General features: G+C 45.9%; 1 protein-coding gene across 1 annotated transcript; it reads left to right on the top strand.

Moving 5' to 3' along the window:
• Positions 1 to 23,841, top strand: LOC119403576 (uncharacterized). Its single transcript, XM_037670503.1, has 2 exons — positions 1 to 15; positions 23,236 to 23,841. Exons 1-2 carry the CDS (start codon positions 1 to 3, stop codon positions 23,839 to 23,841), a joined length of 621 nt encoding a protein of 206 aa, XP_037526431.1.
• The last annotated feature ends 1,084 nt before the right edge of the window (positions 23,842 to 24,925 follow it).

The raw sequence follows: 24,925 nt of genomic DNA, 5'->3' as shown, positions 1-24,925 counted from the left end.
ATGGGGCTGTACAGTGTGAGTGTTTTGTTTTTTCGAGCCTGGTGGAGCACGTCACCGCCTCGTTACAAAGGGGACGCTCATAGCATTCATCCATCCCTTATTGGAGACGCTGTCAATTGAGTTTAGCCTTGAGGATGTCTCCCTTCTTGGGCTGCCATTCGTTTTTGCCATTCCAATTTGCCTCTGGTGTAGTTTTCGCTTTCCACCGTCTCGGCGTGAATCACTACGGTACGTCGCTGAGAGCTTTGAGTTGTTTGAAAAATCGGAAAGAAAAGTAACGAGTCATCTCATAGGTTTGGATTAAGCGTGAATTCCTGCATTCAGGTCATCGCGGACACTCGGTTTTAGATTATTTTGAACCACGGTGTGCTACAATTTTTTGTTATAAACAAAGAAACCTAATAATACTTGTCTGTAAGTGCGAGCAAGTATCGAACAGGAACACGAGACATCCAGGAAATGATCCTATTAGGAAATGGGTTCTGCTCCTCTTAGTATTGTGAGTCATTTTCTTACTTTGAGATGCTTAACGTTGCTCAAGCTGATGCCGCTCAGGCCTCTAAAATATCGCGACTGCTTTAATCCTTAGGTTATTATTCAGCATAGAACTTAATTGCAGTGTATATTATCGCTGGCAGCTCTTAGCAGAACGCGTGAGTGTACACGCCACGGGCGCGAAACCCTTTTTCAGTAGCGCAACGCGAGTGTGACTGCTGCAACGATGCGTTGCGAACTTTTTCGCGCTCGAGGTATCGCGCACTTCCTGACGACAGCGTTGCCTTTATGCTTAACATATTCAGCATGAGGAGCGCACTGTTTAGAAAACGCGACAGTTAGAATCTCGGTACAGCAACACGAGAACTCTGCAAAGACGCGGGTTGCTAAGTTTGAAACTGGGCGTTTTAGTAAAACATCACTAAAATTTGTATAGCGCAACTAATCGAAGAAACACAAGAAATATACACACTCACAACATAGCGCTTTGTTGTGTGCGTGTATCTTTCTTGTGTCCCGTCAACTAGTTGCGCTATACAATGTGCAAAAACACGAGGTGCTTCATTGTTCATGCCGCACAACGTGAACAGTAAAATAAACACCAAAGAGACGTACGAAAAGCAAAGGCTGTGCACCATTCAACTCCGTGGCGAAGTTGCGACAGCGCAATAACAGAAAGCATCGAGCTTATTTGACTTAGCCGCCAGAGGCGCTGCTCTCAATGGCTGTGATAGGAATTGAGGAGCTGCAACTGATTCTTCTATTAAGCTTCTAAACATGTCTTTAGGTCCTCTCTGCAGCGCTCTAATTGTAAACGCCAGTCTAGTTTTCTTCTAGGAGTGTTTACTTTCATTTTCGCACAACGTGGTAAAAATTACAAAAGAATTGTATACCGTAGGATTACGCAGGAACCTATGCCAAACACACTCCCGTCAACACCCGGCTACCAGTGCTCCGGCCCGAGAAGCAGAAAAACCGCAGCTTCAGTTGTGTGATGAGCGTGAGCATGTATGATAGCTTTATTGAGATGTTAGAGCCTTGTTGTCTCTGTCATATGCTGCTAATACAGTGGGTGTGATTATCTTTAGGCCGTCAGAAGAGAGGAAGCAAGAAATGTGCGCAGCACTTGAGGTTCTCACCGCAAACTGCCCGCACAGTCCTCGTTGACATGGACTTTGCTGGTGATTAAGAGCTTTCATTTTTCACAATGATGTATTCCCTATTTCATGCGCCCTTGGAGTGTCGTTTTCAAGCACAATCGGAGCTCGCCCACTATCGACGCGGCGCGGGTAATGTGAGCACCTGCAGCCGCGAGAAGCAGCCGCTGCGGGTCGTATACTGCAGCAAGGTGTGTGACCGGGCTAGTTGGTATTCCATAGTGACGTGAACAGCGCGTGTAATACACAAGGACGAAGAACCGACGAGGACAGCGCTAGTCCTCGCCGGTTCTTCGTCCTTGTGTATTACACGCGCTGTTCACGTCACTATCATATACTGCAGTTTGCCAAACCCCGCATCACATGACCTGGCTGCGCATATGTTATTTTAGAACAGCTGCTTTGTTATTATGTCGAGAACAATTATTTTCAAAAACTTGGGTCTGATTTGCAGCAGATAAGCAATGGTGCGGGCCCTATTGGGCGTTGGTAACATTTGACGCATTATAACTTGTTAGCGACCTAAATAATGCAAGGTTTTCATTATGTAGAAATTAGGCAACATCCTTGACTTCAATCAGCGAGATTTGAGAAAGTTAAAAATGGCCTTTTTTAAAAATATATTTTTAAACTTCGGCGTTTTTGGCAACCACATACGCTTCAGCAAAATGATTAAGCATAACGCTGAGTGCGAATACCATGGATTTTTTCAAAAAGAACTTTAGATATAAAAGTCAATATATTCCGTGTTTTATAATCTTCAGCTTAACTTGTCTGCACCTATAAATTCATGAGGAACAGGTATTTTGTGCACTTCACCAAGTTTGTCATTTTTTCCCTCAAAAGTCCTTCCACAGCAAATGGAAATATAATATTGATAACATTGAATTTCACTTGTTGTTTCACGGCAATAAATGTTGTAACCCTGAAGCACACCGTTTTTTCGTTAGGTGCGTTCCAAATTTAGAAATTGCGAAGTTAGCGGAAAAGTTGATTTTGCGGCAAAAATTGGGATATGTTTTAAAGCGAACAACGTTCTTTTTTTTTTTTGCTAAGCTAACTTCTCTATCAGTGTTCTGGGTACAAATCTGTGCCTAGAGTAAATTTCATTGAAATCGGAAATGATGACAAGGACATCGAGTTCCTTACTATCTCGACACACCCAGAGGAAATATGTGTGGTCTGTTGGGCCTAATCATATTTGTATGTTCCCTCATTTGATATTATTAAAGGCATACAGATGGGTTCGATCGCAATGTCGCAATCACGCGTCTACCTATATTAGCTTTCTGGAGAGGAGAAATGGTCTCCAAGTGGAAGAAATACACTGTTAGGGCTTATGTTACACCATCTCCTCTTTTGGACATAAAACATTTCATTTATATGTACAAGTGTGACACACGTACTTTCCCTACTGCCCTTGCTAGATTTGTGGACGAGGCTGACTGAACAGCATTATAAATTGCAAGACTGAAGTGGTAATTACAAGATCTAGTATTTCCCTTTGTAATTGTTCAATAGTACTTGGACTTTCGCAATATTCCTGTTAGGGTACAAATTCTATCCACGAAGCAACTTGAAAAAAAATGTTAGCAACAGGTATTCTAGAAAGCTGCTGCTAAAATCTCCGCCATGGTGTTCTACTTACCATTTTCGAGGATTGAAATAAAGTCGTAACCGAAAAACTGTTAACTGGGATGCATGCATGGATGGATATTGCATGGCTGTCACCGAAATTTGAGTACTATGAAGCTGAGTTTGAGCTACGCTATGCCAACTTGTACACTCTAAACAAGTATCAAATGCTAATTAAAACAGCCTAATAGTTATCTACCTTGGTACTCGAAATGATTTCACAGGCAATTTGTCGTCTTTTGGACCAGAATTGGAAAGAATTTTACCTTGTTTCATTTACTTTCTATTTTGTGAAAGAAAGCGTCAATATGCTACATTTTAACAGCTGATGCAAGTATCATAAGGCCATGTCTCGTATATCGGCAAAGAACACCATTGAGCTGTGAATGGTTGCAGATAAAGTGCAATATCGAAAGCATCACAAAATGCTAAGTTCTTCCCATATGGTTACGAACGGCATAACACATCTAGAAAGAAGGTTCATCATGGATAAATATTGATTTCGGGCAGGAGAACATCGATCATCTGACGGTGGCAAATGCGCATGTTATTTCAGTACTTCAGTGTCCGGTAGTGGTGGTGTTTAAGCATGAGGTTTTTTTTCTGCGAGGCCCTAAAGAAAGAATATAGGAAACGTCACTGCTGCCTCGTATACGCAGTTCTTGCACATAAACGTACAAATGCAAGGAATATACACAGGCCAGGACATTGCCTGGAGGCAGGCACGTGCGCATTCATTGCAGAGGCCAGCTGACGTGGCTGTTCGATATCGTATGTCGGGGCACGCCACACTTAAGCAAACAGACTACTGGACCGTCGAAACGCTGAACATGCGTATACAAAAGACAATCTCCCTGTATGAGGATTTTATAACTTAGTTACACCAAAAGTGTATTGCTTCCACCTTTGGGCTGCCTATCCAACACCACAAAAGAAAACAAAGGCCGGAGCATCGGTCAGTACTACAAAACAAGAGGGCAGCGACACTTACTTGGCTCTTTGGCTATGTGGCTGCGTTATCGAGGTACAGTCCTCAGAGATTGAAAAGCGACATCATTTTTTAGTATAAGGAGTGTTATGTGCGATTGCTCGAGATAGCCACGTCATTCCGCTACGAATATGGCCGTTAAAGTTAAAATTTGCTCTCATGTAAATGTTAAGTAAAAAATTCGGCAGATCCCACGTGCCGTGGGAATCCGTTATGCAAAGCATGCGCGGGAAAGTGACTGTGGCGTAAGTTTTTTACATTGAGCAAAACGTGTCGGAATGAAGCTAGAAAAATGTGCAAATGGTATACACACGCACATATGTTGAGTTGCACATGTGCCATATAACCAGTTGTTTACAGTTGCGCAACGATGCAAGAGCAACATGAGTGTTACCAACACCAGACTCGGAAAGCCGATACGTAGTGCTTATATTCTTCATTATTGTATAGCACGAAATAGAACAAGACAAAGAAGGAACAGAAATGCACAGGACAGGCGCTACTCGTATTCACAAAATTTTCTCTAGATATATATGCAGCAGAATGGCATGCGCAGGCGCCCTGCACGCACGTTACATTCAGTGTAACGTGCGTGCAGCACGTTACACTGAGTGTAACTTGCTTGTTACACTGAGTGTAACTTGGTGTTACACTGAGTGTAACATGCTTATACTTGTCATTTATGACGGACAACGCACGCGCGTTTCACGAACTCGTGCGTATGTGTGGAATGGGTTTTTGACAGTTCTTGAACAAGGTCATCATCACCAGCAGCTGGAAATGACTTGTTATGCAATGTGTTCGTGACTGCTGCTATGAGGGGCATAAGTGTAGTGAAGTGCACGGTTATAGTACAGCTGGTGGAAATCGTGGATGCCTCTTACGAAGAAATGATCTATGATGCCTCCTGTCCGGGATCTGGTAACGAGGTCTTGTGATGCCCTGTTCACATCCGAGCCGTCTTTCATGCAGTGTAAGAAGCAGACGTTGTTTGGTTTTGATAAATCAGTGTTCAAGTCCCCGGAAATGATGAGGGGCATGGTCCCCTCGGCAGAGTTATTGCAGGAAGCACTGAGCCAGATTTTCGCGCAATCCACGTGGTCCACGTTGCGGACTACGTGAACGAGTGGACGGTAGTCGACCGTCTTCCACATCTGTTTTGTCTCCAGCTCCCGCAATTTCACTGCGTCCACCACGGTGGTGTAGCGGTTACGATGCTCGGCTATTGAGCCGAAGGTCGCGGGTTGGATCCCGGCCGCGGCGGTTCCATTTCGATGGAGGCGAAATGATAAAGGCCCGTGCGCTGTGCGATGTCAGTGCACGTTATAGAACACTGGTTAAACACTGGTTAAAGTTGGTTATCACTTTCTTCGCGTGTCAGTGTGTAAGTTCACGGTTAGTGTGTTGACTGAGACTCTACACCACCTGTGGCACATACCCACACAACATGAATTCTGGTGTTCGGGTATGTGCCACACGTGACTGAGAGAAAGGGTTTCATGACGTACGCGACAGGTATTTCGCGTTATGCATGTCATGACCAGTGAATCGTGTTGTTCATACATTGATATCTTGCTATGCCAATTTTGGTATATTACAACCTATGGAGACGACCAGGAGAGCGCCCAGACGTCGGATAGATAGATAGATAGATAGATAGATAGATAGATAGATAGATAGATAGATAGATAGATAGATAGATAGATAGATAGATAGATAGATAGATAGATAGATAGATAGATAGATAGATAGATAGATAGATAGATAGATAGATAGATAGATAGATAGATAGATAGATAGATAGATAGATAGAAACGGCCAAAGTGCCTGAGGTTCGCTAAGAAATACTTCGCATTTAAAAATACGCCAATATGACGCGAACTCACGATGCTGGAAACGAACGTACAGCCGCTTTAATCTTTGCCTTGCGTGCGCAGAGGCGACTTTTGTGAGTGTCAGCCCCTCATGATGGAACGAAGTTTCAAAAAGTTGTTTTGTGGACATGTGCTTTGTGGCCATACACTTGCCCTCACCGTTTTCGGAACTTAATTCAGTCATATGGCGAAGACACACAGAAAAAAATTGGGGCTCGGGCACGCTAATTCAAGATTAGGGCGACTGTATGTGCATTAATAGCCCTCATTATTCACGTTTCAATCCGTGAGCACTGTACATTTTTATAAAACAAATTTCTGCGTGAGGCAAAGTTAAGATAAATTGGTGTTGAGGCGAAAGGTCGCTCATGATGAAAATTTGTATGATAATGAAAGGTTTGTAGTTCCAAGGGCTTATTGCCACATGCGTTGAAGAAGCGGTGCTTTCTTTTACTGATAACGAGATAGCTAAAATGAATTTGCCTCGCTTTACCCGAAATCTGCACCATGCATTGTAATGAACTTGTGCCAAGGTGCCCTCTAAGTTATCTTATACAATGACAAACTGCTAAAGTTGCTGGTTTTGGCAAGTGAGCTCCTGGGAGCTCCCTTGCCTAATTACTTATTCCAAGGCAGACTGTACTGTTGTATTCAGGGGGATGTACAGAAAAGGCATCCTCAGGTTTATTAACTCGTTCCTAAAGCGTGACCTTAAAAGAGCTATTTTCTTCCGTGGAGTCCAAATTTAAATTCATCCCGCATTGTCATTCAAAATTACCATAAAACTCGAAATCTTATACTCAGCAGGACAATGTCAAAGCCAGAGCTGTAGATTCCTTGCGCACAATGTGGAGTACTACTGTCTGAGAGTAGACAAATTTAGGCGTAAAATACCGATATAATTTTATTCGGGAAATGTATGATGATTTTTACAGAGATATGGTACATGATATGGTTCCCGGTGTGAAACGCAAGACGGGAAACGAAAACATCTTTAAGAAGGAAATGATACGTATCAAAAATTATATTCTGCATGGGCAGAAACACCCAAGCCACGCGATATATTTCTGTATGTCGTGGACGCACAGCCGAGCTATCTAAACTTGAAGGCGGCGAAAGATAGCTCAACTCCTATGGCGACAGGGCTATTGGCGCCATACTACCGCATTTTCTGTCAAGGGGATTAACATAAGTGAACTTTTCCTATAAATATGTTAGCCATGGAGATAACTGGGTTGTAATGAGTGCTTAATTAAAAATATGAAGGTTCATTTGCTTTGACAGCGGCTTACACCTGATGCCTTGATTTTTCCATATCACTGTGCCATTGTGGTCTCTTTAAGCTTTCGTCATGGTAATGGCCCATCATAAGCTTCTTTATCAGCGTGCATTGACGGAAAACCGAAGTTCACTTAAGAAACTGAATATGAATGTAATATTCCGGAGAACGTTGTATGTGCCAGACTGCATTGTTTGTTTAGCTCTATTGAAACACATCAGTATCGACTTGCTTAGAGTGTTAAGTGCGCGATGACAATTATAAGATGACGGTGTCTGTGCTTATATTTCGAGATATAGCAAGCACTACTGCAGCAGATAAAAACGCACGAAAGACGGGGAAGAACTGACATGGTATTCTCTTCGGGAGTGCCTGCTCAGGAACAAGCACTGAACTTCCATACTATATGTGAAGCATCACGAAATGGGTTGCACTGACTTGTACGAAAAATGGCATTGCAGAGCCTTTCAATATGGGCCCAAGATGTGTCAGCGTCGGCATTTTCGTCCGCCACTTTCAGCTACGGCACCTCACAGTGTTGCTGGCAGCTATTGAACGTATTTTATGGCCCCAACCACCGTTATCCGTTCGCCTTTGGTGGCATCGATCGCGATTTCACGCAGCACCTGAGCGTTCGCACTATAATTAATCCTGTGCGAGGTCGCAGAGGCGGGTCATCTTGCCTTTTGTGGAAGGACTAGGGGCAGCTGTGCGTTGGGCAGGAGAGAAAGAATGAGACAGGAGGAGCGGTAGAGGGAAATGAGTCCAAGGAACCGGAGATAGGCGGCATGGGTAGCACACGCTCAGTTTCTCTCAGTTCTTCAGGCACGGAGTTACTCGTGCGTTACTATCATCAATGGTGGCCGCTTAGAAAACGTGGTGAATGGACCTGAAACAAATTTGTATAAGTAAAACTGTCATAGTGCTCCTTTCCTGCGGTTTTCCTTCTCTTCTAGCAACGGGGTACCACACGTAAAGTCACTGTTTGTACTAGATGTCGACTAATTCATACAACAGGTATTTCAGTTCTGCCACCATACTCTGCCACCATACTTAATGTTACAATTCGAACATCGCTTTCTTGTTTCTGGTGTCGCTGGGCTGTGCGCCACGGATCCATTCTGTCTCATGTATCGCATTTTGCACTGTTTTGTGAAACGGCAACAACAGCAGCCGAAAAGCACAGAGTGCTGATAAGCGCTCACGTCACAGTAACGGCCAATGTCAACATGTCTTCTTAAGCAAGCGGTTAGGAGTGAGATACCCCCCGCATTGTAGGGAAACAAAGGCAACAAATAAACCGCTGTCTCGCCTTCCTGCTGGCAGTGTTTCAGGAGCTAATAATTAAGAGTCAACGCTGGACCGCACCCGGTCAACAGCTGGCTTTTCACTTCGGTGCTCCTCCAGATAATCTATTTCAGGACATTGAAAAATCGGGGCCGTCGAGCAGGCCCGAAAAGCGGCGATTAGCCAAGGCCTGGACGTCCCGGCATGACAGACCTGAGCCCAGATCATCATATGCAGACACTGAATAAAAACTTTCACAAGCAAGATAAAAAAGAAAGACAGTGAACAGCGCAAGTAAGTGAGTGAAAAAAGCGAGAGAGACGACAAAGCGCTTCTTTCTTTCTACTGATTTCTTCTCGCTTACTTGCGCTAATCAATATTTCTACTTACGAAATGGCAAAAGAACGAGCTGAAACTGGACCATATTAAACAGAGTTGTTGACGGTCTTTGGAGTCGCGTATCACTTTGCGTGATACGCTCCGATATGATGAGCATAATTTTAAAGTTCACACACCTGCCCTCTGGATACATTGTTTTCAGAGGCGAGCAGAAGGGGAAGGAGAGGGGGCAAGGAAGGCGCTGTCTTTCTTCAGGCGTATCCAGTGACTCTTTTAAGGGCTTGGTTTTCTTTGTTAGACACAATATTAATGACAGCCAACAGATAATAATGCCAAGGAAAGTATAGGGGGTGTTATTTGTAGTAATTAGAATATAAATGTGCAGAAAGTAAAGTGGACGAAATGATAACTTGCCGCCGGCAGGGACCGAAGCGAGGGTCTCGTTCTGGCAGACTTGACACCTACGGTAGTATGCGAGGGATTATTGGTCAGCTGCCGGCTCGTAAAGAGATCACGTGCTACGTGGCGCCAACAGGCAAAAAGGTGTTCCACACTCGCCGTCATGGCTGCAATCGGCTCTGACTAACACTCGCAGGTTTGAATCCACATATATACTTCATAAAGTGGACGAGGAGATGACCGCCGCCGTAGCTCATTGGTAGAGCATTGGACGCGTTATTCGAAGGTCGTAGGTTCGGTCCCTGCCGGCGGCAAGGACAACCGGGCAGCGGCAACCGGGCCTTTCCTGCTGTGGACAGTCCCACGCTGTGACTAAGTGTGTCTTTGCTGTGGTTCGTTGCGACGTCAAGGTGTGCCTTCCGTAAGACCGGCTGTGTGGTGTGCGTCTCTGTGTTGTGGTGAGCAATCATAGCGACGCCTACGGAGACGTGCAACGGCCACTTCAGGGAGCAGCGCCACTGCAGCCCTTACGTGACCTCTTCGGGCGGCGGACGAGCTGTTGTAACCGGCAATACAAGGATTCGGCCTGCAAGGGACGCTCATCAGCGTACCTGCTATACGCTGTCCGCGTTCCACAGGAACGCGAGAAATCACCTGGTGCGCTGCGAGGAACGCGCATCGGCAGGCCTGTTATACGCAGTCGGCGTCTAGCGCGTGCTCGGACCGAGATAAAAGGAGCGCGTCGGGTGTGCGCTGGGGACTCACTAGCCTTTGCTCGCCCTCTCGTCTCGCTCTGGGCCCTTGTGATGTAAAGGCGCGTCTCTACGCCTTGGTTCTTAAACCTCCTGTAAATGTGTAAATAAACAGGTTTCCTTGTACGTGTGAAGCGCCGCAAGAGTCCTTCGTCGCCGGAACATGGGTGGCAGCCTCAACCCCTCCTCGGGCACATCACTACGTTATTAACAATAGTAACCGCATAGCAGAGTACATATATGGCACAAATTTAGTCGCGTTCCTCAAGCCGCGCAACAAACAATGTGTAAAACATTAGTACGTCCAACACTCGAATGCGCATGCTCCATTTGAGACTCTTATCAATCGCGCTGAACTCAATCGCATGAAAAAGGACATAATAACGCAGCACCCTTGATATTATGTAATCGCTGTCGAATGACACCGTCATGTCAATGAAATGCGCCCTTTCCTTGCACTCACCTAAATCACGTCGCAAAGCATCTCATATCATGCATTTTCTTAAGATATTGAATTATCCAGTTATTAAATCTCAGTTCGTTACGACTCCGTGTTATCGCTCAGCTCGTATCAACCATCACCACACACGTCACTAGCACGTCAAAATACTGGAACAACCTTCCCTCTGACATTGTTCCAATTTACGATCATGACTTCTTTTATTTCACCTAACACGATAACGTACTTCACGCGTCACACCTGTATATTGCGTATATATACATATATATTTAATTTGTTTGCTCTGTATTTATCATCGTACGTACATTTGAATTTGGTTGTATCAGCCTAACACCGTATCTTCATGTGTGTTGTAGTTGTTAAGGCGAAAACCTTTGATGTCTTATCAAACGTGAAAAGTTAACGTCGGCGTCGGCATCGGTGGCGTCAACACGAGTGATGCAAAAAGTTCCCATCGCATGATGACGTCACAGGTTGCCAAAATTCGTGACGTAATCGGGACGTCACTATGCTGTCACGTCACTTGATGATGTCTTCACGTCATACCGTCGCTTGGTCAAAAGTGGGCTTGTCACGGAGGCACTGCAAAACCAAGTGAGGTGCAAAAGTTTCCAATACCACGGATCCCGGAGGCAGTGTAAGATCACGTTGGATGACGTAAGCTTTAGAGCGCGGCCAATACAATCGACCGAAAAGAAAAAGGCGATGATGGCTTTCGCCTTCTACTCGTCTTAGGGAAATGCATAGGAGACCGCGTCACTTTATTATTTTAGTGTTATTATGTTCGCTTTTGTTTCTTATTTTATGTAGCCCACTCCCCTCCGTAAAGCTTTATGCGTTTGCGAGTAAAATAAACAAAATGAAACAAAATCAAGAGTTGCGACAGTCAAGCACGGCGCACAGCAGACGGACAGTCAAGCAGCAAACACTCACTGGAACCTTAAGTTCAGGAGCCTTTTTAAGAAAACAGCCAGATCCGCTTTAGACGCAACCCAGGAAAACGCTAGCATTGTCTGCCGACAGTACTGCGTGTTTTTATCAGCGCGTCCATGCCATCAAAGCATCTCAAATCTGCACTGCACTTAAATATGGTAATAACTAGGGCTTCGTGTTTTGGGAGTTTATTTCTCTTGATAGTCGGAAGGTGTTTTTCGGAGTTAATATTTCTGGAGTAAATTTGGCGTTTATTCGAGTTTATTTTTCGTCAATATCTCATTTTCCGAGATCCGGAGTGTAATATGAGCTTGAATATCAAAACGCATATTCTTACAGGCACGAATACTTCAATACAAAACACCTACGTTTGAACTCATTACAACCTTAAAGCTTTTTGTAATAGACGCAAGTATACTTTACGAGGTACTTATATTGGATGTCATCTGGCGCACCTCAGTGCAGTCAGGGGATGCTACATCGAGATGTCACCTCATGCTCGCGCGGACACTGCGTATGTTTACGTCTCTCGCTCCGTGCGCGACAAGACCCTCGTTAAATGTGAGTTGGGTGCGGTCTGCGAGAAACTGCTGACGTGAGGTAAAGTTTATGTCGGCCAAACCGCCCGATGTACCAATGAGCGCCTATAACATGCCCTTTCGAGTAAGAGCGGAACAGGGTCATATTGGCCTTAAATTCGGAGTGTATTAGATGAATCCGAATTGTCAAACATTTTATGGGCGAGTGTTTACCGGATTTTTTCGGATTAATCTGAAAGCCCTAGCTATAACCTAGTACAGCCGGTATTCAGGGGTAAGTGTCTTACTTGAGACATCTAGGCACGAACACAGTATTTGGCTTTTGGGCCTTTCTTTCCTTCATTTTAAATGACAATGCCTTAACAATTTCACAGTGCTCTGTGACAATATATATTACATGAATGCTCTTTTTTGGGTAGCGCATTCTAGTTTGAAAAGAGTCACCGATTCTCTGCAGGCCAGCGCTTGGACCACGAAAGATGAAAATATCAGTGCCACGTTGCGCTTTCCGTTGAGTTTCATTTTCTGCCTGAAAAATGTTTACACATTTGTGGTGTGCAAGAGCAGACCGTAGCTTTTTTGCGTGAGCAGCTGTCAAAGTCGTACGTTTACTGCAGAATTTCTTGTCGATTATCATAACTCCTTCACCTTATTCGAGCGAACGCCAACATGTTTACCTTCCCCGTCGTCATTTTAGGTGCAGCACCACTTTAAGAGCAAAAGCAGGAGAACAAGGCAGCTGGTCAGGCGTCGAACTGAGGGCGGCTGTGCTGGATGTTTTAGTCACAAGGTGCCCATGGATCACGTACATTTGTTAAAAGTCTAGCTGACTTCCTTGTATTGGAACAGGTCAAGGATTCAATTCTTTACGGGAAACTATTTTTTGGCGTTGAGCATTTCAGTAGATAATACGACAATCTTTACAATAAATGTTTTTAAAATGAAGTAATGCTGTGTGTGTTTCATATAACCGTGGAACTTAGCGTAGTTTCGGTTGTTAGATTTGGTCATAAAAAGCCTACGGACACACACACAGCACATGTGTTTAAAGAATAAAAGAAGTTGCGAGAACACCAAGTTAACTTTTAGCCTTAATTCATTTCGGGCTTTAAAAAAACACACAAAGGTCCGATGTTAGGACTTCACTCTTATTCTCCCAGTGTCGGTTAAGCTAGAGATGGCAGCGTGTTAGATTGTGGTAACTTGCCGTGATTAGACGATAGGCGTATACATAATGTCCCGTACCAACTAGTACTTTGTTAAGTAAAGATAGAGATAGCGCGTTCCCAGCGTGTATCGCTCATATTATTTATCCAGAGAGAGAGAAAGAGAGAAAGGAAAAACAGGGTGGTTAACCAGAGGAAGCTTCCGGTTTGCTACCCTGTGCGTGGGAAGGGGAAAGGGGATGTAAAAGAATGAAAAAGAGCACGAAGAGCTTGTAACGACAGCACGCAGCAAAAAACAAAAAAAAAAAACAGTCATGACAGTAGTCCACGCGCTACAAGGAACATTTTCTGCCAACAGTCACAGTTTGACATTGAGTGCGGTTGCTTGGAGAAACTGCAACAACGCCCTCAGAGCAGCTCATGCTGAAGACCGGGTAGGCCAGGGCCCTAGGATATTGTTCTCCGTGAGAGGGCGGTTGTCCAGCTGGCCTAGTGCGGCTGAGAGGGCCGCTCTTTCGGAGTTGAAGCGGGTGCACTCACAGAGAAGGTGCGCGACTGTTTCGCTGCACCCGCAGGCTTTACATGAAGGGCTCTCAGCCATTCCAACAATAAATGAATAGGCATTTGAGAAGGCCGCTCCCAGCCATAGACGATCCAGCAGGTGAGAGTCACGTCGTGATACGCTACATGGGATGCGCATTTCAAGATCAGGATCCAAGACGACGGGCTAGCACACGAAGTTCTTTCGCCGCGTCCGGTCTTGAGGGGGAATGGCGATACTGCTGACACCGTCGTGAGCGGTTTTTGCAGCAGCGTCCGACTGGTAATTTCCCTGAATGCCACAGTGACTGGGCACAAACTGGAATATTACTTCGTGTCCTTTTTCTATTGCCTCATGGTGGACTTGCCTGAACCTAATGTGGCATTGTCCCGCCCCAGTAGGGTTCAATTATTTGTCTGAACAGATTGTATTCTTTGTCCGTAGGTGTGCCATACCTGTGTTATAGTTCCACCTTCAATGACATAACGGTTTCATTGTCCTCGTGCAGTAGACATGCCGTTTTAGACTCAGGCGCACCTTAAAAAAACACAAGAAATTGCTGGCTATGCAAGACTACGTTGCTCGAACTTATTAGCATTTCACACAGTATTGTAAACAATCGCGATGACCATATACGAGCACATACTCCCGCGCGACATCGATTCTGACAGAGCGTGCACCATCTACATGCTTTTCTTGACAAGTCTCATCTTTAAGGCACTTCATTTATTCCGCTCCTGCCTGATCTCAAGGAAGGGAACATACTAGTTGCTGTACCGGATGTTTTGATGTCCGTTCCTCGCGCACTGCGCATTGAAGACGCTATAAGCCGCTAGCGTCTATTATTTGATTCTTCGCAGTACGCTCAAGTTTCTACTGAATAATCACCCAGCGATGGCGGAAAATAGGACCTTTTCGTGGCATACAGCGCCTACGTAAGGGGATTGCTTGTGCTCCCTACGTATACAGGTGCATGGAGACATACAGTAACAAAATAGCGCAGGCGTCCTATGTCTTCACAACACTACACCGCAATATGGTACAAGCGAAGCTAATGGGAACCATAGCAGGTTCTGCCAGCCAGTCGTTTGTGCAGCTGCACACTTTGTCGATGCTGTTGCTATTAAACATCATTAATTATGCCTGTGCGTTTTGTGATCGGTGCATCTTTAAACAAACCACTCATTGCGCAATGCACATGTTTTGACGCTTGGTGCGATTCCACGCCTCTGCCATGCAATAGTGCATGCATCACTCCGCACTACGTGACAATCGTAAAGGTTTCCTTTCTGAAATAGTTTCAAGCAGTGGCATCGCTCGGTGGTTGAACACCTGCTTGCACGCAGAAGTCCTACGTTGGATTCCCTCTCGAAACGAACATTTTTGTTATTAATTTATATGCATCTCTTTCGATTTTTCGCTCGCTGACAACGATTTTCGGCTCACAACGAACGACGCCGACACTGGCGCCGACATCAGAATTTCTGCGAAACGAGTTCTTTAACGCTATCGCATTTATAAACTGTCCTCAAAAATGCTTCAATGAAGCTAGCTGTGATAGCTGGGCGTGCAGTGAAAAATGAACATACATACATACTGCAAATTATTTAATGCATATTTCCTGTATCGAAACCAGCACCCGTGCCAGATGATCAGTAACTAATGATGTTCATGCAAGATAAAAATACTTGTAATTTAAACGTCGCGCGAACACAAAGACGTAATTTACAGCCACCAATGCCAGTGATCTGCAACACAGTGCCCCTCCTTACGCCATACACATTATGATCCCTCTTTTTAAAGGCGGAATTGGACCCTATGTCCCAGCTGCCTCTTTCAAATAGATGAGGGAGGACAGGTCCAAAAAGCAGAAAAGACAAAGACGTTCCGCTTCACGTGCCTTCGTATATCCGATGGCAATCCTGTAATTTCATCCCACAAATCCTCCTCCGTCAGAGGCAGACTCAAATGGAAGTCCACCTTTATCCTGTTAGAAGTGCTATAGTTCCTTTCCTTTGCTTTGCACTTTTAAGTGAGGCCTTCCTAAAAAGTATTACGTGCAATAAAATAATCTGCAATTGACACTTGAAGGCTTAAATATAACCTACAAACTATTTTTTATTCATATAGAGGAGGAGAAAACATTACCTTAATGAATGCAGCTAGAACGCGTTCTGCCTCGAGAAATTATAGCAGTGGAATACCGGATCGCCGGAATGGCGTCAGCAGCTAAATAACTCGTTGACGTGGCCATGGCAGCGGCACAAACATTCCGAACGATTGGAAACACGCCTAAGGCGTAAGAATGCAGTTATGATGCCCTATGGCTACGGGCTCTCACACAGGTTCAAGAGAGTAGGGTCAAAGTTTGGCGTCAGCGTCCTTTTTACAGCGAAAGCTGTAATGAGATCGCAACAACAGCTGTTTTTGGCACCATAACTGTCCGCCGGCGCCGGTGTCCGTAACCGCTATCGGACGAAAAAAAAAAGAAAATAAGAAAAAATATCCAGAATGGAACAGGGTTCGATGTTGGACCTGGGCCCTGCACGTGGGAGCCTACTATTCTACCACAGAGCCGTGCCGGTGCTTGAAACTCCTTCGCAAAAAGACCCTATACATGCTTCATGTCGGGAAGGAACCGCATTAGCATATGTAATGCAGCGTGGTAGAAGAGTAAAATAACAACCGGGAGTAACACAACGTGAATTCTGTGACCAGGCGTTACACAATGCGAATTACGCAACGAGTTGGTTGTTGAATGCTTCGAACCCATTATAAAAGGCTCTGCCATAATTATTCTTCGTCATCAGCCATCGCATCAACAAGGTGCACATAATGCCTTACAGATGTGTGGCTGGTACCTCACTTCTCCGCAGAATGACGAATAATGGCGCAGTGGGTGCTACCCATCTTGACAAAAATTATGATTTATGGCGTAGTGGGTACCTTTTAATGTACTTGCATTTGTAGTCCCAAGACAGTTTCCAACGGGCTCTAGAAAGGCCGCTCTTACTGCTTGCGTTGTGACTGTGCTGCGCTTTCCGTCCAAGACTCGCGTTTTCTCTCTCTCTTTATTTCTATCTCTTTCCGTCTTGCTGTTTTTTTCCCGCTCCCAATACGTTGGGAAAAGTGGGAGCCGTGGTTCAAAGAAAACTTAAAGGACTAAGAAGGAGTGTAAGCTGTAAAATGAAACATCAAAGCAAGTCTATTGACTGTAAAATTGGCGTAGTATACCATAGAGAGTGTGTTTCCTTCCTGGGTACCTGTAGGTTCTTGCGTTGTGTGTTTCATAGTAGTATACCATATCCATTTATCATGCGGCCATGCGTATATAAGGCAGACAGGCTGGCGTGTTAATGTGACACTGCTTGCACACCAGAATTCATTACCAAAGAAATTGAGTGACCTTGCAAAACACTGCGTTGCATATGGTTCTACACCATTCTTTCTTGAGACGGGGATTCTGTCTGTGCATAATGATGCCTGCACTGCAGAAGTAGCGGAAGCCTTTCACATTTCAAGAATAGGAAGTAAATGTGTTAGTTAGCCTTCTGTATCCTTGTTAATTAAAGAGATAGGCTTGCTTAATCAGGGATAACGTCGGCATTTCGCTCACGTGCGTGTATCAGAGAAGGTTTTTGTGCTTTTATCTACTTTCCAGTGTGTTTTACAAGGAGCATGCGATCATTCTTGTTACCTGGCTTTAAAAGCTAAATCTTTATTCTAATGAACTCATTTCCAAGTAAAGTGTCGTCTGTGTCAGTCTTTCTCTCTTGGTCTCGTACTTAGCGCTGTTGTTAAAGCACCATAAATTTCAACCAATTCGTCCAGTCTGCCATCCTACTTAGAGTACCTGCCTGTTTATTTTTAAATGTCATACATTTGCCGACCAAAGACACTTTGACCGTTTGTATCTCTGTGTAGCCGCCTACGTCTGGGCGCTCTTATGGTCGCCTCTTAACTTGGTGTAAACCAAACTCAGCATAGGAGGACATGAGTGTTTGACGAACACGAATAACAGGCCATGATATTGGATATTATGGCATGTTTGTCGTCTCGATCAAGAAACCCTTTCCCTTAGTCACACGTGGCACATACCCGCCTACCAAGGCCCATGGAATACGGTTATGGGCTGCAGTGTATAAAATCCAGCAATGGCGAGAAAAAAAGCGGGGGATGCTTAATCTTCACTTTTAGTGTTGAACGCGATGGCGATATTCCACGTCTGTTACGCTTGTCAGTAGATTCAGCCTGCCAGCCAGCCAGTCAGTCAGTCAGTCAGCCAGCCAGCCAGCCAGCCAGCCAGCCAGCCAGCCAGCCACACACACACACACACACACACACACACACACACACACACACACACACACACACACACACACACACACACACACACACACACACACACACACACACACACACACACACACACACACACACACACACACACACACACACACACATAGCTATAGAAATGGTAAAGCATTCCGCCCTCTTCAATAGCACTACCTCTTGGCCACGTATGGCCATGGCGACGAGGTTCACCTCCCGTGTCCGTATATATGCAAACGGAAGTATGATAAATACAAAAAGAAACTCATAAAAATTTGTCGTTCTTGTGTAGTGATTGGTGTAGTTCTAAATCCTGCGCTAAATGCATCTCCACCACGGTGAAACCTGAGGAGGTGCGTAGCACGGGCTTCGAGCGATTCCCGCTTGTACAGTTCCCACTGCTCCGTTCACCAAACCACCGATGGCGTCAGTGTTAGAGGTCAGCATGTAGGAGGAGGAGGAGGTAAAACATTATTTGACCAAGGGATTTGGGCACGTACGTCCCAGGGTCCCCGCACGACCCCACTGCGCTATGCGTTCATGAGTTCATGCAGTTCCCTGACGTGGGGGTTTCCCTGGCACGATTATAACCCTGTTAGGGAGATTCGTAAACTCCGTGTGCGACATGCGCGCAACGTCTTTCTGCGATTTATTGAGTTCATGCTTGTTGCGGCAGTTGAGAGACGTATCGTCTGCAGCCAGTTCCGTCAGGTTGTTTACCCCTTCAGATGTAGCGACGAAGGCGCCAGAGAAGCGCCGCTGGGAGGAGCAATCGCGCGCATGGTTGGGCGGTGGCGCCATCTCTTGCGTGGTGCGGATGTCAGCCGCTTGTTTCCGAAGCGTGTCTAGTGATTTTAAATTATAGACTACAATTACCTCTTGGTTATTTTTATTAACTATTTATTTAAACCTTGTTCATTTATCTTAGTTTGGTTTTGAGCATTGCCAGCCTTGTTTTAGGCCAGTATTGTCCACCTGAGTTTGAGCGTTACTATGCGACATGAGACACTGGATGACAAGCCGGGCCCCTAAAGTGCTACGCACCTAAAATCACGGTTCCATCCGGAATTGAACCAGGCATTCTTTGTGGCAGTCAAGTATTCTACCAAAGAGTCGCACCAGTGCTTGAAACTACTTCGGAATGAGACCGTATATAACTGATTCATGTTGGGGCAACATCAATTGTTGTTGCAGTGTTGGCAAACCGCTCTGATAAAAATGTGATAAGCATTACATATGAGCTCCTACGACTAAGCAAGCTATAGTTAAGCGTTGCTAGACCCAGAGGAATATGCCAACGACCGCTACTTATGATACTCACCGCATTGCAGCATAGCGTGCTCTTCGTTTCGATAAAACTGACGTATCTATGCTCTTAGGATGAGTACCCATCTTACGTCGAACCATGAACTACCTTTAAGGCGCCGGTGCAGTGGGCGTGCCAGGTAAGCCCTCTCTATGCCCAGAACTACTCAGTTTACGCAAATACGCCCACCCACCTCGTCCCGCTTGGCTCCAAGCGATAAAAAAAAAGCTGCGCGGTAGGCAGCTACTCGCGGACTGCTTCACATGAAATCGATTCCCACAATGCGTGGTATCTGCTGGAATTTTTTTTCGATGCTGTTTTATGTCAGCCTGACTATTCGATATAATTATCTGGCGCATTTGCATTACATGAAACATATGACTACGAAAGCTTACTAAGGATCAGAATTCTCAATACTCTATGTTATATTCAAACATTAAAAAATATCCATATAGTCTAGCTTTGTTAATTTTAGACATTAATCCCCTATTCATTTAATAATATTCAGCAGCGCACGGCGGCGACAGATCGTGCGTTGCTCCGAGAACACTGAGAAACAAACTAAAATGATACAGAGCTCTGATGGCTGTGTGTAGAAGTCACATTTTATCGATAGTCACATTGCTGAAGGACAGCAAAAAGTGCAATCAAGACTGTTGTAGCCAAAGGTCGGCAAACTCACTCATGAGTCGACTCACTCAGACTTACTCAGACTGAGATCGGGCCGTGCGTCTGAGTCTGAGTGAGTGCGGCTGAGCAATACGTTGGTGAGTTCGAGCCCGAGTGAGTCCGGTTGAGGAAAATATTGGTGAGTCTGAGCCCGAGTGAGCCCTAAGCGCAAAATATATTTAGTGAATGAGTGAATTTCATTGCCTGCCAGTGGTCCTGTCTACTGACCAATCGGTATTACTATCAGCCCTATTTCGGCTTACGTTTATACTCAAATCTATTCACACGTGCCTCAACGCACTAGCGTTCATGCTCCACCTCAGTGTTTATTGATAAGAGGTGTGATTGAGTTGGGGGCGGGGGGGTGCGGGGTTCTAGTGGGGGGGGGGGGGTAGTTGCCATGACCTCTCCCCGTGAACTCTTTCACGGGAAGTTCTTGGTAGAAATATCTCGTGTGAGTCACACATTTCATAAAAAAAGACGGCCTTCCTGGACTGCAACCACTGATAACTCGTATTTGAAGGTATAAGATCAAAAAAAAAACTCCAGGCCTGCGCTGAAACCGCAGCACAGTCACAGCGAAAGCTGGAAGAGCGGCGTTTCTAGAGCCCGTTGTAGGCTCTCTTGGGGCTACAATACAAGTACACTAGAAAGGTACCCACTACGCCATAAATCACAATTTTTTTGAAGTTGGGAAGCACCTTCTAAGCCATTATTTGTCATTCTGCGGAGAAGTGAGGCACCAGCTACACGTCTCTAAGGCATTATGTGAATTTTGTTGACGCGACGACTAATGACGCTGAAGAATTATGGCTCAGCTCTTTGTAATGGGTTGGAAGCTTTAAACGGCCCACCAGTTATGCAATTTGCATTGGGTGACGCCCAGTCGCTATTTCCCTCTCCCGTCATGCTCTATAACATACGTTGACGTGGGAGAGAGACGAGGGGGGGGTGAAGAACTTTACTGAGACCCCGAGTAAATGGATCATGCGCTTATGGGCTTCCTTGGCAACCAATACAAGTGCACTTGCGAGGAACCCACTACGCTATAAATTATTGTAATTTTACTGAGACCCCGAGGAAATAAATCATGCGCTTATGGGCTTCCTTGGCAACCAATACAAGTGCACTTGCGAGGAACCCACTACGATAAAAATAGTTGTATTTTTGAGAAGTAGGGCTGCAGGCACTGTACCATTTTTTGTCATTCTACGGAGAGCGTTGGTACCTGCTAAACGCATGTAAGGCGTTATGCGCACTTTGTTGTTGCTGTGCCTGATGACGATGAAGAATTATGGCAGAGCCCTTTGTAATGGGTTGGAAGCATTCAACAACCTACTCGTTGCGCAATTCGCATTGTGTGACGCCTGGTTACAGAATTCGCGTTGTGCGACGCTTGATGCTTATTTTGCTCTTCTACCACGCTATATTGCATATGCTAATGTGGTTCTTTCCCGACATGAAGCATGTATAGGACCTTTTTGCAAAGCAGTTTCAAGCACTGGCATAGCTCAGTGGTTGAATACTGGGCTCCCACGCAGAGGGCCCAGGTTCGAACCTCGTTCCGTCCTGGAATTTTCTTATTTCGTTTTTTTTTTCTTATTTCGAGCGATACTGGTTACGCACACCGGCGGCGGCGGCGGAAAACTACGGCGCCAAAAACGGCCGGTGAAATGATCTCATAACAGCTTCCGCTGTAAAAGTATCGTAGAGCCCCGATTACGATAACTCTTTCTGGGATTATGTAAAATATTGGCGTTAAAGAGCATTTACACCATGATCGGAAAAGATAACTTTACGCCAGCGAATTCATGAGTCGGCTCATTCAGGCTCACTCAGACTCAGGCCAAGCCGTGAATCTGAGTCTGAGTGAGTCCGGCTGAGCAATATACGGTGAGCAATATGTTGGTGAGTTTGAGTCCGAGTGAGTCCCGTTGAGAAAAAGTTTAGTGAGTCTGAGTCCGAGTGAGTCTGGCTGAGGAAAATTTCGGTGAATCTGAGTCCGAGTGAACTCTCAGAGCAAAATATATTGCTTGAGTTACTCTGAGTGAGTTCTAATATTTTTGCCGACCTATGGTCATAGCATACACTTCGTGAACACGAAAGTTGCTCATAAATAATAAACAGTGATGTGCGACGCCTCCGACTGCTGACCTTCAACATAGCACGCTCTGGTCAGATAATTACGCACACCTACATAGCACTAGCCCCCGTGTCAACAGCATACCCTACTACACAGTAGAATGTAACATTCTCAGGGTCCGAGTGTGACCTTAGTGACTGTTGCTAATAAAACAGTGAACAGCTGCAAACGACGAGAGATAAGCGTTTCCTGACAAAAAAAAAATTACTGCAGATCCCACGCTTTGTGGGAGTCGATTTCATGCGAACAATTCAGCGAGTAGTTGCCTACGCTGTTGCTTTTTTTTTCGCTTCGAGCCAAGCGGGACGAGGTGGGTCGCCGTATTTACATAGATTGAGTAGTTGTGGCCATATAAATGGTTTACCAGGCACGCCCACTTTACTGGAGCCTAAAGGCTGGCTTGTGGTCCTACTTAAAGGGACACTAAATAGGAATACGATTTTTCTCATATTAGTAAAGTACTCTTTCACGATGCCAAAAACACCACGCTTGCTGCGAGAAGACGCTTAGTAAGCGAGAAAACGCGCAAAAAGAAAATGTGGTTGGCGACGCCACCTAGAAGTTTCCGCACCATTCGCCGTGATGTCACATATTTTGACGGCTCCTGTTGAATCTACCGCGAGAAAACGTAGGAGGGAAATGCCATGCCGTGCACAAGACGCGCGAAGAAGCGGGCATAAGGCGAGGCTGCTCGTAAGCACGCAATAAAGGAAAAGAAAGAAGAAGTGTTGAACCAGGGCAACACGGGTGTCGGTCTCTTCTCTGTCGCTATATTATTGGTGCCGAAAACCCGGGCGAAGGCCGACATCCTACGTACCGCACCGAGGATGGACAAGCTACGTAGGCATCCAGGCGCCCTTCTCGGTGACACTACTCGACTCCTGTCCGAGGCCACCGAGATCCTCCTGCAAGGCACAGTTCCGTCTTCCGCCGACTTGCAGGAACTTATCGACGAGCTTCGCGACAAGGACTCCGCTCTCGCTGAACTGGACAGACAGATCGCCTACGCCCTTGACGATGAGGAGTTTGACGAGGAAATTATGGACGCGATTGAGTACCACGAGAAGATTGTGAAAGCCGTCAACAGGCTTCGGTCCGCGCTTGGAGCGCGTGCATCGGTTGGTCCTACCCTCATCGAAGCCAACCAGTCGAGGCACGCGTGGACAAGAGATGGATCCAGCAATTCCATGGGAGCAGCCCACTCGGACGTGACCAGTCAAAACCTCAACGATCAGCGTAGGCCGCGAGCACCAGGCCTAGAAGACGCCCTGCCGAACCTTCAAGTACCCATCTTCAGCGGCGAGAGCAGTCAGTGGCCGGGGTTCTGGGAGCACTACGAGGCGACCATTAACACGCACCCCGATCCCACCGGTATCGAGAAGTTCGAGTACTTGAAGACTTACTTGGCCGGCACTGCGAAGCGAGCCATCGAATTGATACAGCTGAATGAAGCGAACAACAATATCGCAGCCAAGGTGCTCATCGAACGATATGGCCGAAAAGACCTCCTCATCGAGGACCACACAGACAGCTTGCTTGCCATTTAATCGGTCCAGTCACCGTCACAAGTATCTAAGCTGCGCAACCTCTACGAGAAAACACAGTTCAGGAATGGCTGTTTGGACAGCTTTTACACGCCGTCGGCGGAGTACGCGGTTGTTTCGCATCGACTGCCGATGCGCTCATTGCCAGAGGACCAGGCAATCTTGTACCGTAAGCGCACGAACACCGACACAGACGTCACAGACTCTGCGGGGCAATCAAACGAAGAGCAAGTAAAGGCAATCCTAAGGTTCATTAAAGTGGAAAGTCAACGGCAGAGACGAATGTCAGGTGAGGAAACTACTTCAGGGAAAGCGTCAGCAAACCGCAAGGCAACGGACACCTCAACATCGCCTCATATACCGTCCACCATAACAGTGACAGCGCAGTCATCATCGCCAGGAGCTACTTCAATGCCTAGACAGACCGTATGTCCTCTCTGCCGCATGCCAGTAGACGTCACGCGTGACTGCCTAGCCACAACATCAGAGGAGGAAAAACGCAGACGGCAATTGAGGCAGGTCATCTACTGGGACGAGCCTCTTCCTCCTGACGTCGAGGACTTGTGGAAGTGGGCATCGGAACGTCCTGCTCTTTCTGACCATCACTTTTGACGTTACCCGTCATTGACATCTGAAGAACATAGAGGCGTGACAGTACATGACCGCCCTCTAACGCAACTCTGCGAGGAAACCAAGGATGCACGGGCGCTGACACCCTCGCACCTCCTAACCGGCAAGCACGTCGTGCGGCTACCAGCAAGAACTGCAGGGTGTTTGCCTGGTTCCACCACGCATGACCTGCGAAGGCGTGTGAAGTGCGAGCACTAGCTTCTGCAACGGCTGTGGAAAAGCAGGAAGAAAGAATATTTGCTTTGCCTGCGCTCCGCTCATCAGTGCCATCTATCTTCGTTCCCACTGCACGTTGGCGACATTATGGTTATCCAGAATGACAACGTGCTGGTACTGCAGTAAAAGTCACCAGAGTGGTCAAGGCGTATCCAGGCAAGGACGGCAAAGCGAGATAATTCAAGCTCGCCTACCCAAACGGCCATCAAGTCCGGCGCACGGCTCAGCGGCTGTACCTATA

Source organism: Rhipicephalus sanguineus, chromosome 8 (assembly GCF_013339695.2).
Source record: "Rhipicephalus sanguineus isolate Rsan-2018 chromosome 8, BIME_Rsan_1.4, whole genome shotgun sequence".
In the NCBI taxonomy this organism is placed as follows: domain Eukaryota; kingdom Metazoa; phylum Arthropoda; class Arachnida; order Ixodida; family Ixodidae; genus Rhipicephalus; species Rhipicephalus sanguineus.
The sequence above is the reverse complement of the archived record's forward strand: the minus strand, read 5'-3'. Positions and strand labels throughout refer to the sequence as shown.